This window comes from Callithrix jacchus, chromosome X (assembly GCF_049354715.1).
Source record: "Callithrix jacchus isolate 240 chromosome X, calJac240_pri, whole genome shotgun sequence".
Taxonomy (NCBI): domain Eukaryota; kingdom Metazoa; phylum Chordata; class Mammalia; order Primates; family Cebidae; genus Callithrix; species Callithrix jacchus.
The window spans coordinates 47,427,901-47,455,181 of record NC_133524.1 but is presented as its reverse complement, the minus strand read 5'-3'; the positions used below and the strand labels follow the sequence as shown (position 1 = coordinate 47,455,181).

The following is a 27,281-nucleotide window of genomic DNA, read 5'->3' as shown; positions in this document are numbered from 1 at the left end:
TGTCAGATTTACCAACCCAAGGCAGTATTCTCGTGATTTAAAAAAAGGTTTTGGTTTTATCAAAGTAGGTCATGTCTGAGGCTTAAAGAATAAAATAATGCAGTGACCATAAAGAAAGTGAAGGGCATGATAAACATAAAATTCAGGATATTGATTATCTGAAAAGAAAGAAAATGAAATGGGCATAGAAAGAACTTCAAAGATAACCATAATTTGTTTTTAATGGGCAGTGGATATACAGGTATTATTTTTAGTGTTACTATTCTTTATAATTTACATATATTTTACAAAACTTATTTACAGTGTTTCACTATGGAAGGTTAAGATTGAACTCATCATGCTGCTCCTGTCACCCGCCCAAAGGTATGCGTATGTACATAAACTTCTTGTTTCCCCATTGTCCCAATGTGATTAGACCATAAATTTGTTTTCCATCAGTACTATTGTTTACAAGATGACTATACAGTTAGCTCTGTATATCTGCAGGGGATTGGTTTCAGAACCTCCATGGATACCAGATTCCATTGATACTCAAGTCCCTGATATAAAATGGAATGGTATAATCGGCCCTCCATATTTGTGGGTTTTGATCCTTGGTTGGTTGAATCCACAGATGTAAAACCCATGGATACAGAGGGCTGACTGTATATATAAATACTATCCACAGCCAAGACACATAGTAACCTATGATTAATTTACCTTCCCTGCGTAACTGTATTCCTTATGGTATAATTTTTTTTTGAGACAGAATCTTGCTGTGTCACCCAGGTTAGAGTACAGTGGTACAGTCTTGGCTCACTGCAGCCTACAGCCACAAACTCCTGGGCTCAAGCAATTCTCCCACCTCAGGCTCCTGAGTAGCTGGGACTACAGCTGTGTACCACTACACCAAGCTAATTTTTTTTTTTATTTTTTATAGAGATGGGGTCTCACTATGTTGTCCAGGCTGGTCTCGAACTCCTAGACTCAAGTCATCCTCTTGCCTTGCCCTCCCAAAGTGCTGGGATTACAGGAGTGAACCACTGCTCCTGGCTTGTTTTGTTTCTTTCTCCATGTACTTATCACCAGTTGTCTAGAGTGACTCTGAGCACTTCTGGAGATATCAAGGGTTTCCTTAGTGTCATATCCCTGAGTTTTTCTGAAGCCTTCTGACCTGCTCTCATCTGGATGAATTACCCTTATTCCTTCTTGTGCAGCTACCATCCTGACACTGTTCTTCAGTGTCATTCTGGGGATTCCCTTCACCTTCTACATTGTTGGGGTCCATATTTTCTATATGCCATGCCACCTTCCTCATTTGGTTGGAGCACATTCTTTAAGTACTTTCCTAAGAAAGGATGTAAGCCCATAGGAGATGAAGTTTTGAGATTTTTGAGATGTCTACAAGTGTTTGACTCCTGATGGAGAGTTTGGCTTGGAGTAGAGTTCTAGGATGGAAATGTCTTTCCTTGAGACTTTGAAGGCATTGCTCCATTATCATCTAATTTTCAATGTAAAGCTGTTCTGATTATTGATACTTGATATCATTTTTTTCTCTGTATCAGCTTATAAGATTTTACCCCCTTTATGGTGCTCTGACATATCCCCATATGAGATCATTGTCACCAGTATTTCTGGGTGCGTGATAGGAAATAAATCTTCACAGGGATAGTTTCCCCTCCCCCCATGCAAAGCCAAGATTCTATAGGGCCAGAGAGCTGCATTGCATATCCAAGTGGCAAGCTAGGCCTTTTTTGTTAAACCCCTTTCACTTTATCTGTGGGCAAGTCCAGTTTGACCCACTAAAAATAGGCACATCATACCAGAAAATTATCAGCCTCTACTGTTCGGGTATCCAGACTCCCAGAAGAAAAACGGGTGTTCAGTGCTGTAGGCAGGCAAAGCCATCATATCAACATAGGAAATATTCCACAAGCCAAGTTCCCAGACTTTACCCGGGAGGTAGCTCTGTAAGCAGGCACTTCTAAAGATTAGTTCTGCTGTGTTAACACTTTCCTACATGTTACCTTTACTGGTGTTCTTTATTTCTTTGTGTGGATTTGAGTTACCAGAGTGTCCTTTATTTTCTTGGAGCTGAGCTTCCAGTTAGATCAAATAGCAGCAGTCTGGGGATAGGGCTTTTGGTAGAGCTCCAAAACAGGTCATCCCCCTTGGGTAGCTGTGAGGCTGCCAGTTTTCATGGAGCTGGGGAGCCAGTGGAAGAATGGGAAGAGTAGTAGTAGTGCCAAATGAACCATTACTTGGCTGTTCTTTGTGAGGTTTACTAATTTTTCTTGTTTTTTTTTTTTTTTTGTTTCTTTTTTTTTTTTTTTTGAGATGGAGTTTTGCTCTTGTCACCCAGGCTGGAGTGCCATGGGGCAATCTCGGCTCACTGCAACCTCTGTGTCCCAGGTTCAAGCAGTTCTCCTGCCTCAGCCTCCCAAGTAGCTGGGATTACAGCTGGAATCCATGCTATTATAGTAGCATGGATTACATCATGCCCTGCTAATTTTTGTATTTTTAGTAGAGACAGGGTTTCACCATGTTGGCCAGGCTGATCCTGAACACCTGACCTCATGTGATCCATCTGCCTCAGCCTCCCGAAGTGCTGGGATTACAGACGTGCGCCACTGTGTCCGGCCTAGTTTTTCTTGAACAAATGATTTTTAATTGCTTGTCTGCCTTTGGTTAATTTCTAAAGTCCTGAAATGATTGATTTTGATAATTTTTTATTTTGCCAGTATTTTCATTACTTTTTTGGGGGAGAGGATTTACCAAGGTCCTTCCTCTCACTCGGTCATTTCAGAAGTCCAGCCTAAAAGCCTTCCTTTTAAAACTGCAAAAAAGTACAGAAAATCATAATTATTACAAATACCCTTGTACTTCCTTCCCAGAATTAGCAAATGTTAACATTTTGTCATTTTTTTAAATAAAAGAAACAGACGTTTAAAAATAAAGTTGAAGTCCCATTTTTCCCATCTATTCCTCTTATCTCCTCCTCAGGTAAACAGTATAATGAATTTTGTGAGTATCCTTTTAATCTATGTTTTTATACTTTTGCTACGTATGTTTGTGCCTGTAATCAATATAGAATTCTTTTTGTAAAATTACCAGATTAGTACACTCAAATTATAGGGATCTTGGCCAGGCATGGTGGCTTATGCCTGTAATCCTAGCACTTTGGGAGGCCAACTTGGGTGGATCACCTGAGGTTAAGTGTTTGAGACCAGCTAGCCAACATGGTGAAACCCTGTCTCTACTAAAGATACAAAAATTAGCTGGGCGTGGTGGCGCATGCCTGTAATTCTAGCTACTCGGGAGGCTGAGGCAGGAGAATTGTTTGAACATGGGAGACGGAGGTTGCAGTGAGCTGAGATTGCACCACTGCACTCCAGCCTGGGCTAAAGTGCAAGACTCCATCTCAAAAAAAAAAAAAGGCCGGGCGCAGTGGCTCACACCTGTAATCCCAGCACTTTGGGAGGCTGAGGTAGATGGACCACAAAGTCAGGAGTTCGAGACCAGCCTGGCCAAGATGGTAAAACCCCATCTCTACTAAAAATATGAAAATTAGCTAGGCACGGTGGTGGGTACCTATATTCCCAGCTACTTGGGAGGCTGAGCCAGAAGAATCACTTGAACCTGGGAGGCGGAGGTTGCAGTGAGCCGAGATTGTGCCATTGCACTCTAGCCTAGGCAACAGAGCAAGGCTGCAGCTCAAAAAAAAAAAAGTTAAAAATAATAGGGATCTTTCTGCAACTTGCTTTCTGTGTTCAGTATTACCTTTTGAGCTTTCTCTATGCTGATACTTTAGATTTAGATGATTTATTTTAACTGTTGTAGTAGCATTCCAACATATGGGTGTCATCGTTCATTTACCATACCTCTATTGGTGGATATTTGGTAATTTCTACGATTTTGTTGCCATTCTTGTTGTACATGTTAAAATTTGCCCTTATTTCTCTGTGGTATAAATGGAATAGGTAGTAAGGTGTGTGTGTGTGCGTGTTTGTGAGTGTACGCATGCACATGTGTTTATTGTTTTTGAGACAAGGTCTTACTTTGTCACCTAGGCTAGAGTGCAGTGTTGTGTACATGGCTCACTGCAACTCTAACCTCCTAGGCTCAACCAATCCTTCTGCCTCAGTCCCCGAAGTAGCTGGGACTATAGGTGTGTACCACCACGCCTGGCTAATTTTTTGTATTTTTTTGTGGTGATGGGGTTTTGCCATGTTGCCCAGGCTGTATATTTTCAATATTACTAGATGTATTACCTCTTAGCCGTCACAAGTAGAATCAATTTGCCACATATAAGAATTTCACATTCACGTAAGTGAAGATTGCTTTATAATATTCTCATATTTTATCCTTCTTTGCTTTTGGCATCAAGGTCATATAAGCATTCTCTTGCCGATTTTATTTTGGTTACTAAGTACCAGGTATAGCTTTTCCCATAATTTTATTTTTAAATTCTCTCTCATTTTGCCCTAATTGTCTTTTGAAAACATGGAGCTGATTTTTCTAAAATGCAATTTAATATGGCTGGCATTTAACTAATCTGGTTAATATATATTTATTGTGAAATTGCTATATTTGTATTTCTTCTTTCAGTGTATTTCCTACATAGCCTGCTTTTTCACTATCCCTTTTTTCTTGCCTTTGCTGGGTTTTCTTTACCCCCGGTCTTTTTGTCCTTTAGTCATTATCCTTCTGAATAACTGAAGTATCAGGCATTTTTCTTAGCCAGGTTTTGAGTATGGCAAAATCTTTGTCTTTTCTTGTCCAAAGATGTCTTTATTTTCTCATCTTTCTTTATGATAATTTATCTGGGTATAGAGTTCTAAGATGAAAGCTTGTCTCAGGACATTGAAGATACTGTTCTTTAATCTTCTGGCTTTTTTGAAGAAGTCTGATATTAATATAATTATTTCTTTCTAGGGGATATTTTTATTTATTCATAGTAGTTTACAATATTTTCTTTCTGACGTGAAAGTCCTGTGGTTGCACTGAACTTTGTCTAAGTGCAGACTTGCTTTTATTTACCATACTCAAGGACTTTGGACATTCAGTGGTAGGATACATGCCTTTCTTCCATTTTAGAAAAGAGTCAGTTTTTGTCTCTTTAAATATTGCCTAGGTCAAGGGTCCCCAAGACCGCTCCCATACTCATATATTCTCTAGAGACACTCATGGGACTCAGCATATAGTTGTAATCATGGGTAAGATTTATTACAGTGATGTAATGATAAACAATTGGATTATAAGGGAAAAGGGCACAGACAGAATCTGGAGACATCCATGTGCAGGCTTCCTTATGCTGTCTGCCTATCATGAACACAGAGCACACTCTAACTCCAGTATCAAAGATGCACCAACATGTGTGATGTTTATGCCAAGGGAAGCCTATTAGATGACTCAGTGATTTCCCAAGATCTGTCATCTAACTTATTAAATCTGTCTTATCTGTGGCTAGTCTACTGTTCAGCCTATTTCGAGTTATTTTATTTTTTATTAGAAAGAGAAAGAGAAAGGGGAAGAGAGAACAGGAGTCTTGCTCTATTGCCCAGGCTGGAATGCAATCTAAAAATAGGTATTAAAAACCTCTTTTATGCCAATAATTGTGCTTAACAGCGGAGACAGGAAGGAATAAGGGAAGAAAATAACAAACAGCCAACCAATATTTCATTTAAGTCTGTGGAATGCTATGCAAATGCTGAAGAGTGTTTTACTTAAAATTATGTGGTCACTTTCAAAATAGGTGTAATGTGATACAGAGAAAAATGTATGTTCTGTGGACCTGGGGTGAAGAATTCTATAAATATTCACTGAGTTTACTTGTTCTAGGTCCGAGTTCTAATCATAGATGTCCCTGTTAATTTTCTATCTCATTGATCTGTCGAATATTAACAATGTGGTATCAGTCTCCTGCTATTATTGTGCGGGAGTCCAAGTCTCTTTATAAGTCATTAAGAACTTGTCTTATTATCTGGGTGCTCCTATGTTGGGCGCATATATATTTATGATCATTGACTCCTGTTGTTGTATTGATCCTTTTACCATTATGTAATGTCCTTCTTTGTTTCTTTTAGTCTTTGTTACTATTAAAGTCTATTTTGTCAGAGACAAAAGTTACAACTCCTGTTTTTTTCTTTTCTTTTTTTTTTTTTTTTTTGCTCTCCATTTGATTGGTAAATCTTCCTCCAATCCTTTGTTTTGAGTCTTTGTGTGTCCTTGCTTATAAGATGGATCTGGATACAGCATATCAATGGGTTTTGACTTTTTTTTTTTTTTTTTTGAGACGGAGTTTTTCACTCTTGTTACCCAGGCTGGAGTGCAATGGTGCAATCTCAGCTCACCGCAACCTCCGCCTCCTGGGTTCAGGCAATTCTCCTGCCTCAACCTCCCGAATAGCTGGGATCACAGGCATGCACCACCATGCCCAGCTAATTTTTGTATTTTTAGTAGAGACGGGGTTTCACCTTGTTGACTAGGATGGTCTCCATCTCTTGACCTCGTGATCCACCCGCCTCAGCCTCCTAAAGTGCTGGGACCATAGGCGTGAGCCATCACGCCCGGCGAATTTTTTGTATTTTTATTAGATACGGGGTTTCACCATGTTGACCAGGATGGTCTCGATCTCTTGACCTCATGATCCACCCGCCTCAGCCTCCCAAAGTGCTGGGATTACAGGCTTGAGCCACCGCGCCCGGCCTGGGTTTTGACTCTTTATTCAATTTGCCTGTCTGTGTCTTTGATTGGGGCATTTAATCCATTTAAATTTAGGATTAATATTGATATCTGTGAGTTTAATATTGTCATTTAATGCTAGCTGGCTATTTTGCCCATTAGTTGATATAGATTCTTCATTATGGAGATACTCTTTACCTTTTGGTAAGTTTTTGGTATGACTGATACTAGTTGTTCCTTTCTGTGTGTAATGCTTCTTTCAGAAGCTCTTGTAAAGCAGGCCTGGTGGTGATGAAATCTCTGAGTGCTTGCTTGTTCATGAAAAATTTTATTTTTCCTTCATTTATGAAGCTTAGTTTGGCTGGATATGAGATTCTGGGTTGAAAATTCTTTTCTTTGAGGATATTGAATATTGACCCCTACTGTCTTCTAGTTTGTAGGGTTTCTGCTGAGAGATCTGTTGTGAGTCTGATAGGCTTCCCTTTATGGGTAACCTGACCTTTCTCTCTAGTTGCCCTTAGAATTTTCTCCTTCATTTCAACCCTGGTGAATCTAACGATTATGTGTCTTGGGGTTGCTCTACTTGAGGAATATCTTTGTGGTGTTCTCTGTATTACCTGGAGTTGAGTATTGTCCTGCCTTACTAGGGTTAGGAAAGTTTTCCTGAATAATATCCTGAAGAATATTTTCCAGCTTGGATTCATTCTCTTCATGACATTCAGGTACATGTAAATTAGGTCTTTTCACATAGTCCCATATTTCTTGGAGACTTTGCTCATTCCTTTTTACCCTTTCTTCTCTAATCTTGTCTTCTCGTTTCATTTCATTAAATTGGTCTTTGACCTCTGATATCCTTTCTTCTGCTTGATCAATTTGACTGTTAAAACCTGTGCATACTTCTCAGAATTCTTGTATTGTATTCTTCAGTTCCATTAATTCACTTATATTCCTCTCTAAATTGTCTATTCTCGTTAGGATTTTGTCAAACCTTTTTTCGAAGTTCTTAGTTTCTTTACATTGGGCTAGAACATGTTCTTTTAACTCACAGAAGTTTCTTATTATCCCCCTTCTGAAGCCTGATTCTGTTAATAGAACGCACTCGTTCTCCATCAGGCCTTGTTCCCCTGTTGATAAGGAACTGTGATCTCCTGTAGAGGGAGAGGCATTCTGATTTTGAGTATTTTCAGCCTTTTTACTCTGGTTTCTTCCCATCATTGTAAATTTATCCACCTGTCGACCTGTCGTCTTTGTAATTACCAACTTTCAAATTAGGTCTCTGAGTGGACGTCCAACTTGTTAATTCCCAGCGCCGGAATCTGAGCAACCCACTGCGCTGGCTAAAACAGTGGCATTAAGCTTCATGGTGCTTTTCTGTCGAGGAATCTCCAGTCTGGCTTCCCTCTTGAGTCCCTTTTTCAATCAGCTGAATGGGCGACTCTGCCTTCCTGGAGCTCTGAACGTCGACCAAAAGGGGACCCAGTCCCGTTTACTCTGCATCGAGAACCACCATGCCGAGGCACCAGCAAAACTGCCACACCGGCCACAAGAGTTGCGCTGGTGACCCATGGGGCTCCTCCACTGAGAATCTCCTGGTCTGTGAGCAGCAAAAATTCGTCTGAAAGTGTGGCGTCCTCTCGTTCTCTGCACTTTCACTGGGTGCTACAATTCTGAGCTGTTAGTAATCGGCCATCTTGGATCTCTCTCCCCGAGTTTTTTTTTTTTTTTTTAAATAATGCCTACTTTAAAAATACTCATCTGTCTTTTTTGAAAATTTCCTGCTATTTCCTTCATAGTCTAGTTCTTATCTTTGTACATTTGAAATATACTTATTTTAAAGCCCACGTTGTTCTATTATCTACAGTTCTAAGAGTGGGAGTATATTTAAATGTATCTGTCGATTGTCTCTAATAATGGATCAGTTCCTTGTAAGGTTTTAAATTTTCTACTGTGAACTCTTCAGTGAGAGTTGGTTTTCTGTAGAAGTTCTGTGATGTCCTCAACTATAAAAACATGAGAGAGAGAGAGAGAGTGAGTGTGTGTATGTGTGTGTGTGTGTGTGTATCTTCTGGAAAGGTTGCCACTGCTATGAACCTACCAATGACAAGACCAACTTTTATGTTAATTTTTCAGTTTATGGGCTCTGTACTAGTAATCATTTGGATTGAGTTACAGAATTAGGCTTTTGATGTCTTATATATAACATCCTCCTTGCCAGTTTCTTTGGCTAGTAGGGAATCTTTCTAGTTCCTGTTTAACAAGCATGGAAGCCCTTGTAATTCTAGCTTTAAGCCAAAATTACACTCTGACTTTCCTCAATACCTAAACATTTGTGCCTTTTGGTCCCCTTCAAATCCTCAAGCTGTTCTGTTCACCCTGTCACTTTAAATTCCCACTTCATTTTGACACCCAATACATTTCTTTTCTTGATTTTGAGCTTGGGACATGGGGAGGGTCCTCCATCCATATCCAGCAGGAGTCCACTGCTTTGGCATTTAGGGATTAAAGTTATTTCATAAATTATAGTGGGAAGACAAGTTTGATGATTCATCGCATTTTCTTTTAGAAGTCTGGCAAGTTGACAAGCAGATAGATCGCTATAAGGAAAGCCAAGACAAACTTCCATGGCAAGCTGCATTCACAGGCAAGGAAACACTGAAGGATGAAAGTGGTCAAGTATGTAAAATATGTAGAAAAAGCATTTATCTCAGCACAGACTTTGTTTCTGTAAAACAAAGACTCCCTAAATATTACTCGTGGGAATGGTGTTCAAAACATAATTTAAACTTTCTTAGTCAAAATAGAAGCTATGTAAGAAAGAAAGATGATGGATATAAGACATATTGGAAAGTATGCCTCCATTCTAACCTTCATAAAGCTCAACCTGTGGAGAAATTTTTTGACCCTAATCAACGAGGGAAAGCCCTCCACCAAAAGCAAGCCCTTCAGAAAAGTCAGAGAAGTCAAACTGGGGAGAAACTCTACAGATGTACTCAGTGTGGAAAAGGGTTTATCCAGAAAGGAAATTTAGTTGTACATCAAAGAACTCACACCGGAGAGAAACCTTATGAATGCTGTGAATGTGCAAAAGCCTTCAGCCAGAAGTCAACCCTCATAGCACACCAGAGAACGCACACAGGGGAGAAGCCCTATGAATGTAATGAATGTGGAAAAACCTTTATTCAGAAGTCAACTCTGATTAAACATCAACGAACTCATACGGGAGAGAAACCATTTGTATGTGCCAAATGTCCAAAAGCTTTTAAAAGTTCATATCATCTTATTAGACATAAAAAAACACACATTAGACAAGCATTTTATAAAGGTATTAAATATACTACATCTGGCCTTATATATCAATGGATTCACACAAGTGAGAAACCTGAGTGCAGTGAACATGAGAAAACCTCTGATGAGAAGCCTAGTCCCACTAAACATCAGATAACTCGTACAAAAGAGAAAATTTATGAGTGTAATAAATGTGGGAAAAGCTTCAGAGGTAAGTCACACCTCTCTGTTCATCAGAAAATTCATACGGGAGAGAAACCCTATGAATGTAGTATATGTGGGAAGACTTTCAGTGGAAAGTCACACCTCTCTGCCCATCATAGAACTCATACAGGAGAGAAACCGTATGAATGCAGAAGATGTGGGAAAGCCTTTGGGGAGAAGTCAACCCTTACTGTACATCAGAGAATACATACAGGAGAGAAACCCTACAAATGCAACGAATGTGGGAAAGCCTTCAGTGAGAAGTCACCACTGATTAAACATCAGAGAATTCATACAGGAGAGAGACCGTATGAATGCAGTGACTGTGCAAAAACCTTCAGTAGGAAGTCAACTCTCATTAAACATCAGAGAATTCATACAGGAGAAAAACCTTACAAATGTAGTGAATGTGGGAAGGCCTTCAGTGTGAAATCAACTCTCAATGTGCATCACAGAACTCATACAGGAGAGAAACCTTATGAATGCAGAGACTGTGGGAAAGCATTCAGTGGGAAGTCAACTCTCATTAAACATCAGAGAAGTCACACAGGTGATAAAAACCTATGAGTATACTTGAGAGTGGGATAATTATACTAGTAATTACTCATATGTTAAATTTATCATGGGGAGTAATCTTATAAATGTCAAGAGTGTTGGAAACTCTTCATATGTTAATATTCATTTAACTTAATAAAAGGTACAGAAGTATAATTCCAGAGGCGTCAATAAATGTGATTAATTTTTTCACCCAGAGTTCTTCACACAGGAGTGAAAATCTGTATCTCAAATAATTCAAAAGCATCAAAACTGAGTGTAGTGATGTGGGAAAGCCTTCAGAAAGAATGTAAATGGCACTGTTTATCAGAGTGTTTATGCTGAGAAAAACTAAGAATTTAGTGAGCCATGGTGTGGTAGGTAGCTCACACCTGTAATTCCAGCACTTTTGGGAGGCCAAGGTAGGCAGATCACTTGAGCTCACAAGTTCGAGACCAGCCTGGGCAACATGGTAAAACTGTCTTTACAAAAAATACAAAAGTTATCTGGGTGTGGTGGTATGCCTGTAGTCCCGGGAGTTTGAGGTAGGAGGATGGCTTGAGCCCAGGAGGTGGAGGTTGCAGTGAGCTGAGATCACACTACTGTACTCCAGCCTGGGTGTTACAGCCAGACCGTGTCAAATAAATAGACAAACACAAACCCATGTTAGAAATGAGAGGAATCATGCTCTATATTCTTTTATTAATAGAGACAGGGTCTTGCTATGTTGCCCAGGCTGGTCTTGAACTCCTAGCCTCAACTGATACTCCCACCTTTGCCTCCCAAAGCACTCATTATAGATATGAGCCACCACACTTAGCATATTCTTTATCAAACATTTTGTGGAAAAGGTATAGAGGTGGCAAGCAAACACTCAATTATAAATTTAAGATATGTTCAATGTGGAGTAGATTATGACTTTTTTTTTTGAGACAGAGTTTCACTCTCATTGCCCAAGCTGGAGTGCAATGGCACAATCTCAGCTCACTCCAACCTTTGCCTCCCAGGTTCAAGCGATTCTCCTGCCTCAACCTCCCAAGTAGGCTGGGATTTCAGGCATGCGCCACCATGCCCTGCTAATTTTTTGTAGTTTTAATAGAAACGGGGTTTCACCATGTTAGCCAGGCTGGTCTGGAACTCCTGACCTCAGGTGATCCATCCGTCTTAGCCTCTCAAAGCACTGGGAATACAAGTGTGAGCCACGGCGCCTAGCCTAGTATGATATTTTTAAAAGAATAGTATAAAGCATAAAATACCTATGTGGGTTAAACTCCCAGATTATTTTCCTAAACAAATAAAAAAATTGCTTTCTTAAATAGGGTAAGAGAGGATGAGTCATCAGGATCCCTGAAACAAAGATCTCAAACAGGAGACCTTACATACATTATTCATCAATATCTTCAGTGCAAAAATGCAAAGCCATTACAGAAAGGGCATTAGTAAGTTTTTACATACTTTCCTTAGGAACAGTGCTTACAACGTAAAATTCTCCATGTTTTAAGAAAGAATAATTTTGTGGTGAAGCAATCAAAGATTTAAAAATTTCAGAGCATCTTCCGTAAGAGCAGTATTATTTAAAGTAGTGAAAAAATAAAAAACAATTTAATATCCAGTGATAGCTGATTAAAAATTGATATGTCAATTAGGTGAAATAATATGCACCAATTAAGACTATTTGCAAATTTGGGAAAATGTTAATGGTAAATCATTACATAAAAAATATAAAATAATATATGATATTGTAAAAACAAAGTATATGAACCATTATATCAGTGATTCTGGGTGGTTGGCATATAAAAATATTGCGATGAGTAAAGTTATATGCACATATATGTATAAGCATAAATTTGTATTTCATCTATTTTAGGTGAGTATATGTGTGTATAGATAACACAGGGAATAAAAAGCTAGGTACATCTATGTAATGTGGGTGGGGGGAGCTAGGAAAGAAATACACCAAATTATTAAGTAAATTGGCATTTGAGTGTGGAGATTATTGATGTGTAAAAAAGTTTTTGGATGTAGTCCCCAGAAATCACCAATAAAGCATATCATTTAAAGTGTATATTATGCATGTTTATTTTCTTTTCCCATCCATTTTCTCACTCAGCTTTGTCTTTAATGTGTACCATTATTCTCTTCTTGAAATGATCCCATTTTCATATATATATACATATTGTCTATTTGTTTTCCATATGATTAAGTTTACGGTTTTGAGAGCATACATAGTTGACTCTTGAACAACATGGGTTTGAACTGTGTTTGTCCACTTATATGTGGATTTTCTTCCACATGTGCCACCACTGAAACAGCAAGATCAACCCCTCTTCCTCCTCCTCAGCCTATCCAACATGAAGATGATGAGGATGAAAACTTCTTATGATCCACTTCACTGAATGAATAGTAAATATAAGAATGCATACATAATACATAAAATGTGTTAATGGACTGTATACATTATCAGTAAGGCTTCTGGTCAACAGTAGACTATTAGTAGTCAAATTTGGGGGATTCTTAAGTTATATGCAGATATTTTACTGCTGGGAGGTCAGTGCCCATAATCCTATGTTCAAGAGTCAACAATATTTTGCATTTTGAGAGTAGGTATCCTATAATTTTTGGAGGCAGGGGCTCTCAGTATGTTGCTCAGGCTGGTCTCAAATTCCTGGACTCAAGCAGTCCTCCTGCTCAACCTCCCAAGTAGCTGGGAATACAGTATCCTATGATTTTAATAATATCTGTACGTGATTTTCTGACAAAACTAAGCATCTCCATTGCTTTTTACTCTATAACCACCAAATCCTATGACATTAAGTTACTAGTTAACACATTTTACAAGTGAGAGATATAAGGAATGTTTAAGTGTTCAATTAATGAGGCAAAATGAACTTCTGAAGAAAGCTCTTTTCACTGTGGTATTTATGAGTGCTGCTGAATGCTTGTATTCCCTCTTGTCCCTGTCCTTTTCTTAGCAGTTGTGGCAGACACCCTAGATGACCCCCAATGATTAATGCCCTATACAATATCTTCCCTGAAGGTGGGCAGAAGTGAGACTGCTTCTAGCCAATAGACTACGGCAAAGGTGATGGTATGTTACTCCCGTGACTACATTGTAATATATAAGACTGTCTTAGCAGACTGGAGAGAGATTTTCCTTGCTGGTTTGATGAAGTAAACAGCCATATTGAAGAAGCCTATGTAGCAAGAGACTGCAGCTGACTGATAGTACCTGAGGGAGCCCTGAGCTTAGACAATGGGATTTGAATGGAAAGATCCTGGTGATAAGACAAGTGAAGAGAAACAAGTCCAATAGACCAAGCAACTTTTCCCCATAAGGAATATATGAACTGGTAAATGGCTTGGGATAGATTTGGAAATTCACAGCAGAGCTTTCAGTAGAAAATTCTGTGCCAAGGAAATCAAACTTGAAGTTCAGATTCCACCAGGGATGATGGCCCTTGTTAAATACCACAGGTTTGTTGGACCCTCTGAAAGACTTTACCTAGGAATTAGGAGTAAATATAGACCAGATCTTAAGATTGATACCTCACCTTGAATGAGCTCACTAACTGAATTCAGATAATTTGCTCCTACTATAATTGCCTTCAGAAACTGAAGCTTGGCTGTGTGTGGTGGCTCATGCCTGTAATCCCAGGACTTTGGGAGGCCAGTGTGGGAGAATTACTTGAGGCCAGGAGTTCAAAACCAGCCTCACAACATAATGAGACCTTGTATCTACAATAAATAAAAAACTACTCAGGTGTGGTGGCTCATGCCTATAGTCTCAGCTACTCGGCAGAGTGAGGGGGAGGAGTGCTTGAGCCCAGGAGTTCAAGGCTGCAGTGAACCATGATTGTGCCACTGTACTCCAGCTTGGCTAACAGAGCAAGACACTGTCTCTAAACAAACAAAAAAAGAAACTAAAGCTAGCTTATATAATTTCTCATGTACAATGGCTTTGAATCAAAAATTGCCAGGTATACCCAGAGTCAGAAGAAGTACATGGATAGTAGAAGCAGGCCCACAGGCCTTTCAGATATAAAAGTTATGAATCATGGATTCTAAAATAACTGAATAATATGGTCAGTGAAATATTTAAGAAGCATAAGAAATTGAATTATTTTCAATAATCATTTGTGCTTACTTTAAAATGTTCCTGGAGTGTTTCTAATTGTCCTTTATTGTTTTTCTGGGGTCTCAAATATATCTTGATCTAATTTATGGAATTTCCCTTTTCTTTGGCATTACAATTCTGTATAGTTATTAACTTTGAGGGGTGGAACTGGATTGGAGAAAAGGTACTGTCTCTGTAACAAGCTAGAAACTACTTCACTAAAGAAAAGTTATCTGCAGAGGATGATATTGCTTTGCTTCTGATATGCTTTAGCTGTGTCCCCACCCAAATCTCATCTTGAATTGTGTCTCCCACAATCCCCACGTGTCGTGGGGGGGGGGACCCAGTGGGAGGTAATTGCATGATGGGGTCCAGTCTTTCTCATGCTATTCTTGTGATAGTGAATAAGTATCACAAGATCTGATGGTTTTCAAAATGGCAGTTTCCCTGCACAAGTGCTCTCTCTTTGCCTGCTGCCATCCGTGTAAGAGGTGACTTGCTACTCCTCGCCTTCCACCATGATTGTGAGGCATCCCCAGCCACATGGAACTGTAAGTCCATTAAACTTCTTTCTTTTGTAAATTGCTCAGTCTCAGGTATGTCTTTATCAGCAGCATGAAAACGGACTAATATAGCCTCTAAATCCTAATGAATTGTACTATGACTCACACAGGGACTTTCCAAGGGCTTCATACAACATTTCTATCTGGCACAGACACGTCAGCTCCATATTATATGCTAGGTCATATGGCCCAAGAGACTGTGTACATGACAGATCAGGTCTGTTTAAAAGTTATTCTTGCTCTGGGCCACAGCAAAAATTGGCAGTTTTGTGGGTTAGTCAGTAAATGGATTGTAGCAGCATGACAAAATGAGGTTTATGGTGCCTAACACAAGGAGTGATTTCTCAAAAGTAGTATAATTCTCCATTGCAGATTTAATGGCCTTGCTCCAAAATCCCAGGGATGCTATCACACTTCATTTTTTGCACCCCTGACACCTCCACCCCAAAGTCAGCCAGATCATATGATCTATGCAACAAGGCTGTGTGTACCACAGCCTGGACTCACTGTAGACCCTTTCTTGCTCTAGTCCCCACTCAAAGCTGGCAGCCTTCTGTGTCACCTGGTATATGGGCCGGAAAAGCACTTCTAGATGTGTATGTTACCTTTAGATCCCAAGGAGGCTTAACATGTGCTGTACTTCTCTTTTGCAAAATTAAACTTGGTGTGGTTGAGCTTGTGGTAGTCTACAGTCATTCTGTAGGATCCATGTGGTTTTTGAAGAGACCAGAATGATGAATTAAACAGAAATATAATAGGAAACACCACTCATTCATGATTTAGGTCTTTAATGGTGACACTGTCATCCTCTAGAGTGCAATATTGTTTTAAATTTAGCATCTTGACCAGGACACCATTATTGTCTGGACCCAATAAGTCCCCACACTGATAGAAGGGCCATGATGATGCTTTCAGTGTCTGTATATTGATGTCAACTTTGAAAGCTCTGTCTGATAGTCCTAAACATTTCTTGGTATTTCCTTTCTCAAATATATCATTACCCAAATAAATGGCCATAAGTTGCTTTGGGGAGAGACTAGGGTAAGCATCATAATATATGCCTGTCACAAAACTATAGGGTTCTTCCTCTGAGGCACATGGGCAACTGTACACAAATGGTTCTAGATGTAAAGATTGGCTCAAGTCTGGGAACTGAGCAAGGAACACTCATATTTTAATGAGGTAGTTGTCTTCAGACACCTGCTCTTTGAATCTTTCCTTTTTCTGATTGTAATAGTAAATAGCTGCCCTATTGGGTACCCAACAATTTAACTCTTAGGAATGCCAGGCATATCAGCAGAACTGATACAACTGAGAAAAGAATTAATGAGCTTGAGGCTGAGCATGGTAGCTCATGCCTGTAAACCCAGCACTTTGGGAGGCTAAGGGAGGAGGATCACTTGAGGCAAGGAGTTTGAGACTCAGCCTGGGCAACAAAGTGAGAACACATTTCTACACACACACACACACACACACACACACACACACACACAGACTCCCAGTTACTTGGGAGGCTGAGGTTGGAGGATCACTTAGGCCTACGAGTTGGAGGCTGCAATGAGCTATGATCGTGCCACTTAGGACCCTGTCTGTAAAAAAAATTATTTTTTTAGGAATAGAATTAATGATCTTGAGAGTAAGCATTTAGGCTTTCAGTATTTAATATGATGTTGGCTATGGCTTTTTGTAGATGCTGTTTAACACACTGAGGAATTTCCCTTCTATTCCTAGTTTACTGAGAAGTGTTTTCTTTTTCTTTCATGAATATATATTAATTTTGCCAGGTGATTTTCCTGCAACCATTGTGATGATCATGGTTTATTTCTTTTTCTTAAAACAGCATCTCACTTTGTTGCCCAGGCTGGAGTGCAGTGGTACAACCATGGCTCACTGCAGCCTTGACCTCCTGGGCTCAAGCAATCCTCCTACATCAGCCTCCCAAGTAGCTGGGACTACAAGCATGCACCCCCACACCTGGCTAATGTTTTAACTTTTTGTAGAGACAGACTCTCCCTATGTCGCCCAGGCTGGTTTTGAACTCCTGGACTCAAGCAGTCCTCCCACCTCAGCCTCCTGAATAGCTGGGACTACAGGGATGCACCACCACACCAGGCTAGTTTTTAATTTTTTGTAGATATGGGGTCTCACTATGTTGCCCAGGCTAGTCTTGAATTCCTTCACTCAAGCAATCCTCCTCTAAATCCTCCCAAAGTGCTGTGATTACAGGTGTGAGCCACTGTGTCTGGCCTGCCTTCATTTTTGAATATTTTTCTGAATTCTATATCAACAATTTAGATTTTTCTTTCTGCATTGTAAAGCTTTCATTCATTTGTATTTTGGCTTGCATCACTTCCGACATGAAGTTATCTTCCATTCCTCATGTCATCACCTTTCCTTTCAATCTTCAAGAATATTTCTAATATTTGTTAGATTTTTAAAAGTCCATCTTATTTGTCATTTCTTGGTCTAATTTCATTATCCGATTTTTTCTTAGCTAGGTATCACATTTCCTATATCCTCACATCTTAATATCTGATTGGATATTAAATTTACATAATAAAATTACATCATTGAATACTAGATTTTGTTGTATTCCTTTAAAGAATGTTGGACTTCGTTAAGATGCTTCATTCTTTCAAGACTTAATTGTAGCTTTGTTAGGGTAAGTTTATGGTACCCTTCCCTGTAGGGATATATATATTTATTTAAGTTCCAGGATACATGTGCAGAACATGCAGGTTTGTTACATAGGTATATGTCTGCCATGGTGGTTTGCTGCACCTATTAACCTGTCCTCTAAGTTCCTTCCCACCAGGCCCTGGTGTGTATTGTTCCCCTCTCTGAGTCTGTGTGTTCTTTTTATTCAACTCCCGCTTATGCAGTGTTTGGTTTTCTGTTCCTGTGTTAGTTTGCTGAAGATGTTGGCTTCCAGATTCATTCATGTTCCTGTAAAGGACAAGATCTCATCCCTTTTTATGGCTACATAGTATTCCACGGTGTACATGTACCACATATTCTTTATCTGGTCTATCATTGATGGGCATTTGGGTTGGTTCCATGACTGCTATTATAAATAGTGCTGCAATAAACATATGTGCGCATGTGTCTTTATAGAATGATTTATTCTTATGGATATATGCCAAATAATGAGATTGCTGGGTCAAATGGCATTTCTGGTTCTAGATCCTTGAGATGAATCACCATACTGTCTTCTACAATGGTTTAACTAATTTACATTCTCACCAACAGTGTAAAAGTGTTCCTGTTTCTTCACAGCCTCACCAGCATCTATTGTTTCTTGACTTTTTATTTTTTTGAGACGTAGTTTCGCTCTTGTTACCCAGGCTGGAGTGCAATGGCACGATCTCAGCTCACCGCAACCTCTGCCTCCTGGGTTCAGGCAATTCTCCTGCCTCAGCCTCCTGGGTAGCTGGGATTACAGGCACGTGCCACCATGCCCAGCTAATTTTTGTATCTTTAGTAGAGACGGGGTTTCACCATGTTGAACAGGATGGTCTCAATCTCTTGACCTCGTGATCCACCCACCTCGGCCTCCCAAAGTGCTGGGATTACAGGCTTGAGCCACTGCGCCCGGCCCTCTTGACTTTTTAATAATCACCATTCTGACTGCCATGAGATGGTATCTCATTGTGGTTTTGATTTGCATTTCTCTAATGGTCAGTGATGAGGTTTTTTTCACGTTTGTTGGCCACATAAATGTCTTCTTTTGAGAATTGTCTGTTCATATCCTTTGCCTACTTTTTGATGGGGTTGTTTTCCTATAAATTTGTTTAAGTTCCTTGTAAATTCTGGATATTAGACCTTTGTCAGATGGATAGATTGCAAAAATTTTCTCCCATTCCCTTTAAGGGCTATTTTATCCCCACTACTAAGACATGACTCCCATGGAGTCTCCACTGATTTCCTGGGGATGATTGACAAGAACTCTCCATTCTGACTTGCTAGAACTCACACATTCCATCCCTGTGTGACCTCTGGAAACTCTTCACCTTATAGCTCCCCAACTGCTCTTTCCCCTGCCTTGTGGAGTTTCACTATACACAGCTTAATATTCAGTTTGTAAACCCAAAGGGACCCCACACAGATTTCTCTTTCTTTCTTGTCAAGAACTCCCTCCTTTGCTGAAGCTTCCAGTAGCTTTAGGCTTCCTGAGCACTGACCTCTTAACTTTGTGAACCACCATGTTATTTTTCAAACCCCTGTCCCTGTATCACATTTTGCAAAGTGCATCCAGGCAGGAAGCCAGGGCAATCATAGAGCTCACCTCATTTGTTTTCCTTTTCTCAGCTTTATAATCCTGTGCTGTCTTTGTTCAAAATACAAAAACTGTTACTCATATATTGTATATATATTATTTCCAGTTGTTCATAGCAGGTGTGTAAGTTTGGACCTGGTTATTCCATCATGGCTGGAAATGAATTTTCATATATTATTTGAATTGGGATTCTCAAAGCTTCTTGACCCCATAGCTTGATCTCTTTCACTGGTTTTTGATCAATTTTTTTTTCTTTTTTGAGACGGAGTTTCGCTGTTGTTACCCAGACTAGAGTGCAATGGCACGATCTCGGCTCACCGCAACCTCCGCCTTCTGGGTTCAAGCAATTCTCCTGCTTCAGCCTTCCGAGTAGCTGGGACTACAGGCGCGCACCACCACACCCAGCTAATTTTTTTGTATTTTTAGTAGAGACAGGGTTTCACCTTGTTTGACCAGGATGGTCTCGACTGTTGACCTCGTGATCCACCCGCCTTGGCCTCCCAAAGTGCTGGGATTACAGGCTTGAGCCACTGCGCCTGGCCAGTTTTTGATTAATTTTAACCATTGTCTCAAATATGATTCCTGTTCCAGTATTTCTCTCTCCTTCTGGGACCCTAGTTATATGTGCTTTACCTTCTGGCTGTGTCCCAAATGCCTAACACTCTCTGGGTCATTTGCATTTTTTTTCCTCTCAGTGAGACAAATCTATTGACTTGACTTCACATTCATGAATCCTGTCTTCTATTATGTCCAATCTGCTGTTAAAACTCATACAGTATGTTCTTGGCTACTGTATTTTGTTTCAGTTTGTAGCATACACATTTCATCCATTTTTAGAGATTACAAATATTTTGAAACCCTTCATATTTTCATTTATTTCCTTTACGTCTGTTATATTAATGGCAATTTAAAGTGCTTTTGGCTAATTTCAGTATCAAAATCATCTAAGTTTTCTGCATTAGTTTTTTATTGCTGCCAAAACAAACTGCCAAAAACTTAATGGTTTAAAACAACATTTATTTATTTATTTATTTGAGACGCTCTCACTCTGTTTTATTTATTTGAGATGGACTCTTGTTCTGTTGCCCAGGCTGGAGTGCACTCAGCTCACTACAACCTCCACTTCCTGGATTCAAGTGATTCTCCTTCCTAAGTCTCCCAAGTAGTTGGGACTATAGGTGCGCACCACCACGCCTGGCTAATTTTTTCGTATTTTTAGTAGAGACAGGGGTTTCCCCATGTTGGTCAGGCTGGTCTTGACCTCCTGACCTCAAATGATCTGTCTACCTCAGCCTCCCAAAATGCTGGGATTACAGGGGTGAACCACTGTGCCTGGTCAACAACACTCATTTATTAATTCATAGTTTTTTTAGGTCAGAATACCAGATGGGCTTAGCTGAGTTCTGTCTCACAAGGTGGAAATCATGCTGTAAGCCAGGCTAGGATCTTATCTGGAGGCTGAATCTGCTTCTATGCTCATTCAGGTTGTTGGTTGAATTCTGTTCCTTTTGATTGTAGAACTGAGATCCTCATTCTAGCTGGTTGTCAGCCAGGGGCCAATTTCAGATCCTGGAGGTTGCTCGAAGTTCCTTGCCATGAGCCTTCTCCATATCAGTAACAGAGAATGTCCCTTGTGTTCTAATCCCTCCTGTAATTCAAATCTGTGACTCCCTCTTTTGCCACCCAACTGGAGAAAGCTCTCTGGTTTTAAAGAGCTCATGTGAAAACATTAGGCCCACTCAGACAATCTCCCTTTGGCCATTTAAAGTAGCATAATCACATAAGTGATATTTTATTGTATTCACAGGTTCTCCGGATACTCAAAGTATGGAGGGAATGATACAGACATCCAGGCATTTCCATACATTCTCTGAAATCTAGGTGGAAATTCCCAAACTTCAGTTCTTGACTTATGCATACCCACAGGCTCACCACTATGTGGAAGCTGCCAAGGCTTGGGGCTTGCACCCTCTGAAACAATGGCCCAAGCTGTACCTTGGCCCCTTTTAGTCACAGTTGGAGCTGAAACAGCTGGGATGCAGGGCACCCTGTCCCAAGGCTGCACAGAGCAAGAGGGCTCTGGGCCCAGCCCAGGAAACCATTTTTCCCTCCTAGGCCTCTAGGCCTGTGATGGGAGGGGCTGCCATGAAGACCTCTGACATTCCCTAGAGACATTTTCCCCACTGTCTGGGTGATTAACATTCAGCTCCTCCTCGTTACTTATGCCAATTTCTGCAGCAGGCTTGAATTTCTCCCTAGAAAATGGGTTTTTCTTTTCCATGGCATCATCAGGCTGCAAATTTTCCAAACTTTTATGCTTTGCTTCCTCTTGAACACTGCTGCTTAGAAATTTTGTCCACCAAATATTCTAAATTATCTCTTTCAAGTTCAAAGTTCCACAGATCTCTAGGGCATGGACCAAATGCTATTTTTTTTTTTTTTTTTTTTTGAGACAGGGTCTCACTCCCTCACCCAGGCTCTGGAGTGCAGTGCAGTGGCTCAATCTAGACTCACTTCAACCTCTGCCTCCCAGGTTCAAGCAATTCTGCTTCAGCCTCCCAGGTACCTGGGATTACAGGCACTCACCACCATGCCCAGCTGATTTTGTGTATTTTTGGTACAGACAGGGTTTCACTATGTTGCCCAGGCTGGTCTTGCAGTCCCTGCCTCAAGTGATCTGCCCACCTCAGCCTCCCAAAGTGCTAGGATTACAGGCATGAGCCAGCATGCCTGGCCTAGTCTCTTTGCTAAAGCATAGCAAGAGTCACCTTTACTCCAGTTCCTAACAAGTTCCTCATCTCCATCTGAGACCACTTCAGCCTGGACTTCATTGTCCCTATCACTATTAGCATTTTGGTCAAAGCCATTCAACAAGTCTCTAGGAAGCTCCAAACTTTCCCACATCTTCCTGTTTTCTGAGCCCTCCAAACTGTTCCAACCTCTGCCTGTTACACAGTTCCAAAGTCACTTCCACATTTTTAGGTGTCCTTATAGCAGCACCCAATTCCTGGTACCAATTTACAGTGTTACTCCATTCTCCTGCTGCTGTGAATACCCAAGACTGGGTAGTTCATAAAGGTAATTTATAAAGGAATTGACTCACAGTTCTACATGGCTGGGAAGTACTCAGGAACTTGCTATCTTGGCAGAAGGTGAAGCAAACATGTCCTTCTTCATACTGTGGCAGCAAAGAGAAGTGCTGAGCAAAGGGGGAAGAGCCCCTTATAAAATCATCAGATCTTGTGAGAACTCAGTCACTATATAACAGCATGAGGATAACTGCCCCCATGATTCAATTAGCCCCACCAGGTCCCTCCCACAACATGTGGGGATTATGGGAGCTATAATTCAAGATGAGATTTGGGTGGGGATACAGCAAAACCATATCACTCAGGCTGGTCTCAAACTCCTGGGCTCAATTGATCCTCCCACCTGGGCCTCCCAAAGTGCTGGGATTACAGGCATGAGGCACTGTGCCTGGCCCATTTTGTCCTAACAGCTGAATTTCTCTGCCTCTTCTCACACCTAGTAATCTTTAATTTTGTGGTCATTGTGTATTTTAAAAATTGTAGATGATTGGGTGTGGTGGCTCACACCCGTAATCCTAATACTTTGGGAGGCTGAGGCACAAGGATTGCTTGAGGTCGGGAGTTAGAGACCAGCCTGAGCAACATAGCAAGACTCCATCTCCACACACAAAAAATACAAAATTAGCCAGGCATGGTAGTGTATGCCTTTAGTCCCAGCTACTCAAGAGGCTGAGGTAGGAGGATTTCTTGAGTCCAGGAGGTTGAGGCCTCAGTGAGCCATTGTCACACCACTGCACTCCAGCCTAGGTGACAGAGTGAGACCCCAAGTCAAAAAAACAAAACAGGCCGGCGCAGTGGCTCACACCTGTAATCCCAGCACTTTGGGAGGCCAAGGCAAGCAGATTATGAGGTCAAGAGATCGAGACCATCCTGGCCAACATGGTGAAACGCTGTCTGTACTAAAAATACAAAAGTTAGCTGGGTATGGTGGTGTGTGCCTGTAGTCCCAGCTACTCGGGAGGCTGAGGCAGGAGAATCATTTGATCCCAGGAGGTGGAGGTTGCAGTGAGCCTAGATCATGCCATTGCACTCCAGCCTGGCAAGAGTGAGACCCCATCTCAAACAACAACAGTAAACAAAAACTTTTCCTGTAAAGATAATCGAGGTAAAGTAAGGCACTGATTACCTTAAACCAATCAGGGCTTTAGTGTTACTAAGACAATCCAGGTCTTGTTCATCACTGTTCCTCAGGTGTTTCCCTCCTGCACTTTTGCTTGAGAGCCTGTTTGGTGTATCTCCTCAGACTAGAAAAACTGCTTGAGATTTAGTTCTCCTCTTCATAGGTTTTGAACTGAGCTCTTTAGCCTCCTTTCTCACGACTGTGGCAAGCCTCTTCTCTTATTCTGACTGTTTCCAAAGCAGAGAGACTGCCTTTCTGGCCCAGTTCCCTAACCTCCCACATCATCACAAACAGAGGTCCTGTGGACAAAACGAGTCATGTGTTTGAAGCTCTTTTAGTTTCTAAGTCAGCCCTATATAACTTCCAGAAGCCCTTCTGGATCTCTTAAGTCTATCAGCCTGGACCAAGCCCCATCCTCACTTCACGCTAAAAATCAGCAAGTGCCCCCGGAGAAGATAATGGTCAGCAATTGTCAACTCCCCTAGAAAAGGCACTTTACTTTCTGGAATTTTTAATTCATCTAGAACTCATTGTTTCTGCAGCTTGGCAATATCTTTAAACGTTTTTCAACTTATCTCCCCATCCCCCACCCCCCTCCCCTCCACAACTTATTGCAGCATGATTGCTGGCCTGGCAATACCAACTACTATACATGGAAATGAGAGTCTGCTCATCACTTTCTTATTCAACATTTAAATCCAAGACTAAAATGAGAAGATATTCAATTACCACATAAGACGTTCCCTCCTCTCTTCCATTGGGTGAGGTGTAGAGGGATGAAAGACATCATAAAGGAGCACACAGATTGGCTGCATGGAGCCACACAGAATGTGTATCAGTGGCTAATGCTTGCCATACTGCTTGTTTTCCATTAGTTTTAAGTAAACAAACTCCTTGTGACTTTGTTTTTTATTTGTAAAATATCAGAGGGTATGTCTGATTGGTGGAGGTGGGACCGTCATCATCTTCCCTACTTAATAGTGTTGCCAGAGAATCAGTGGAATTCATCAATGTAATGCTTTTATAAAATGAAAAGACTTTACTTTCGTAACAAATCAAGAGATACCACATTGCATTTTGTGAACTGGTGAGAGGGAGTATGGAAAAAAGAGGAAAAGAGAAAATAGATATCCAATAGATAATCCACCAGTATCAATTCTGGAGGTTTGGGTTTTCATCAGTTTATTACCCATGTGACCTTGAGTTACTCACTACAGTGTTTTCTCATATGTACAATCTGGTATCTTCCAACTTAGGTCACAGGATTTGTGAGGATGAAATGTAAAAGCAAGATGATGCTTTAGCTCTCATTAGAAAATCACTAAGTTAAAATCATAAGACATACTTTCTCAAAGTTGTAGAATATATTCTTCTAACAATGAGATCAAACAGACAACCACATGGAAAATAAGTATGTGTAGACATGTCAGTGGGATGATGTGTGCCGAATAGAAAGTAGCACAATAGTGTAATATATTGAAAATAGAACTGAATAGAAAAATGGGGAGGGAGAAAGAAAACTATGTAAAAGACATTTTAAATAATCCATCCTGGTAGTTTCTTGAATGAGAGTATAATCAGAGGCATTAAAAATCAATAATTTTAGTGTCCAAACATAACTATTAATAGTAGGGTGTAGTTTCTTCCTTTTTCTGTGTTTCTCCACATGTGAGAATAAACACATAGACAAGATAGAAATGTAATATAAATATATACATATGTATCTAACTTTTTACTAATCAAAAATTTGCCCATATTCCTACAACCCAGAGACACTGAATTCATAATGGTGCATATCCTTTTTTTTTTTTTGAGATGGACTCTCGATCTGTTGCCCAGGCTGGAGTGCAGTGGTGCGATCTTGGCTCACTGCCACTTCTGCCTCCTGGGTTCCAGTGATTCTCCTGCCTCAGCCTACCAAGTAGCTGGGATTACAGGCATGCGGGGCCACACCTGGCTATTTTATGTATTTTTAGTAGAGATGGGTTTCGCCATGTTGGCCAGGCTGGTCTCCAACTCCTGACCTCAGGTGATCTGGCCGCCTTGGCCTCCCAAAGTGGTAGGATCACAGGCATGAGCCACCTTGCCCAGCCATATCCTTATATATTCCATTTTACAACACAGATCATAAAGTAGTTTTATAGTCTTAGTTTACTATGAACATTTTCCAAACTCCTTAAAATATAAATGCATTAATGGAAGCATGATTCCAATTTATTAATGTATCAACAGTTATCACTGGATATTCAAATTGCTTATTTTTATTTCAATTAATACTGCTCTTGTAGGATCTTTCCTAGAAATTCTGAACCTCCTATTGTCCCACCATAATTACTTTGAGAGAATAAATTTTGACCAGTTTTCAAAGAAAAGTATCCCAGAAGAGTATAACCTTTCTCCATAAGATGCTTCCACTTTTTCACTGATAATAGATAAAATACATGTGCAACATCTATTTGGGCTGTTTGGGAATCCTTCTGGCTCATGTGCTCCCAAACTAATCTATTTAGGGATTATCTATTTACAGATAATCTTGGAGATTGGCCTAGTAAGGATTAATGTTTTTGCTCTGTTCTCCTGATTATAAAATATATTTATACTTCCAGAAGCTTTTAAACCTATTCTGCAGAGAATATGTGTATAATTTATAATTGAGTGCTTCATTGTAACCTCTGTGATCTTTTCTATAAAATGGATGACATATATGAGACATGATTCTCCTTGTATTATACAGGAAAACTGGGTTCTCAAATTAATGATTCCTGAATGCAAGTGCTCTGACACCTCACTTCTTTCCAAAGGCTTTCCAGTGTTTGCTATCTTTATGGCTTTGACCCTTCATAAATTATTTGATGTACAATGTACTAAAATTCATGGGTAAGGAATTTATCATTTATTGGCTGGTCACAGTGGCTCACATCTGTAATCCTAGCACTTTGGGAGGCTGAGGTGTGCAGATTACTTGAGCCCAGGAGTTCGAGACTAGCCTGGGCAACAGGGCAAAACCCAATCTACAAAAAATACAAAAATTAGCTGGATGTGGTGGCAGATGCCTGTAGTCCCCACTACTCGGGAGGCTGAGCTGGGAGGATAACCTGAGCCTGAGAAGTCGAAGCTCTGGTGAGCTGTGATCGTGCCACTGCATTCCAGCCTGAGTGACAGAGACCCTGTCTCAAAAAAAAAAAAAAAAAAAAGAATTTATCATTTTTTGAAATGATTTGAGTAACCTGAGTTTTCTTATATCTACCGAAGGCTAAATTGTATCTGGAGGCTTTTTTAGTATTAGATTTACATGATTACACTCAATGAATTCTTTGTTGCACATTATGACAGTGTGCAGTAATCCTCCCTTATCTGTGGGAGGTATGTTCCAAGATCCCTAGTGGATGCCTGAAACTGTGAATAGTACTGAACCTGATTTCTGTCAGAACCC

The 27,281-nt window shown here is 40.3% G+C and overlaps 1 protein-coding gene across 18 annotated transcripts in view; it reads left to right on the top strand.

The window, feature by feature from the left end:
* Positions 1-12,751, top strand: part of ZNF674 (zinc finger protein 674) — a 40,873-nt gene extending 28,122 nt beyond the window's left edge. For 10 of the 18 annotated variants that reach the window (XM_035289523.3, XM_078363131.1, XM_035289522.3 and 7 more), the window contains 2 exons: positions 304-363; positions 9,227-10,860. In XM_035289523.3, the coding sequence (XP_035145414.1) occupies positions 304-363; positions 9,227-10,719 (1,553 nt within the window). In that variant the 3' untranslated portion in view covers positions 10,720-10,860. Of the gene's footprint in view, positions 1-303; positions 364-9,226 lie in introns of all 18 variants that reach the window. The other 8 variants (XM_035289521.3, XM_078363133.1, XM_054251403.2 and 5 more) reach the window with 4 other exon arrangements.
* Positions 12,752-27,281: the final 14,530 nt, after the last annotated feature.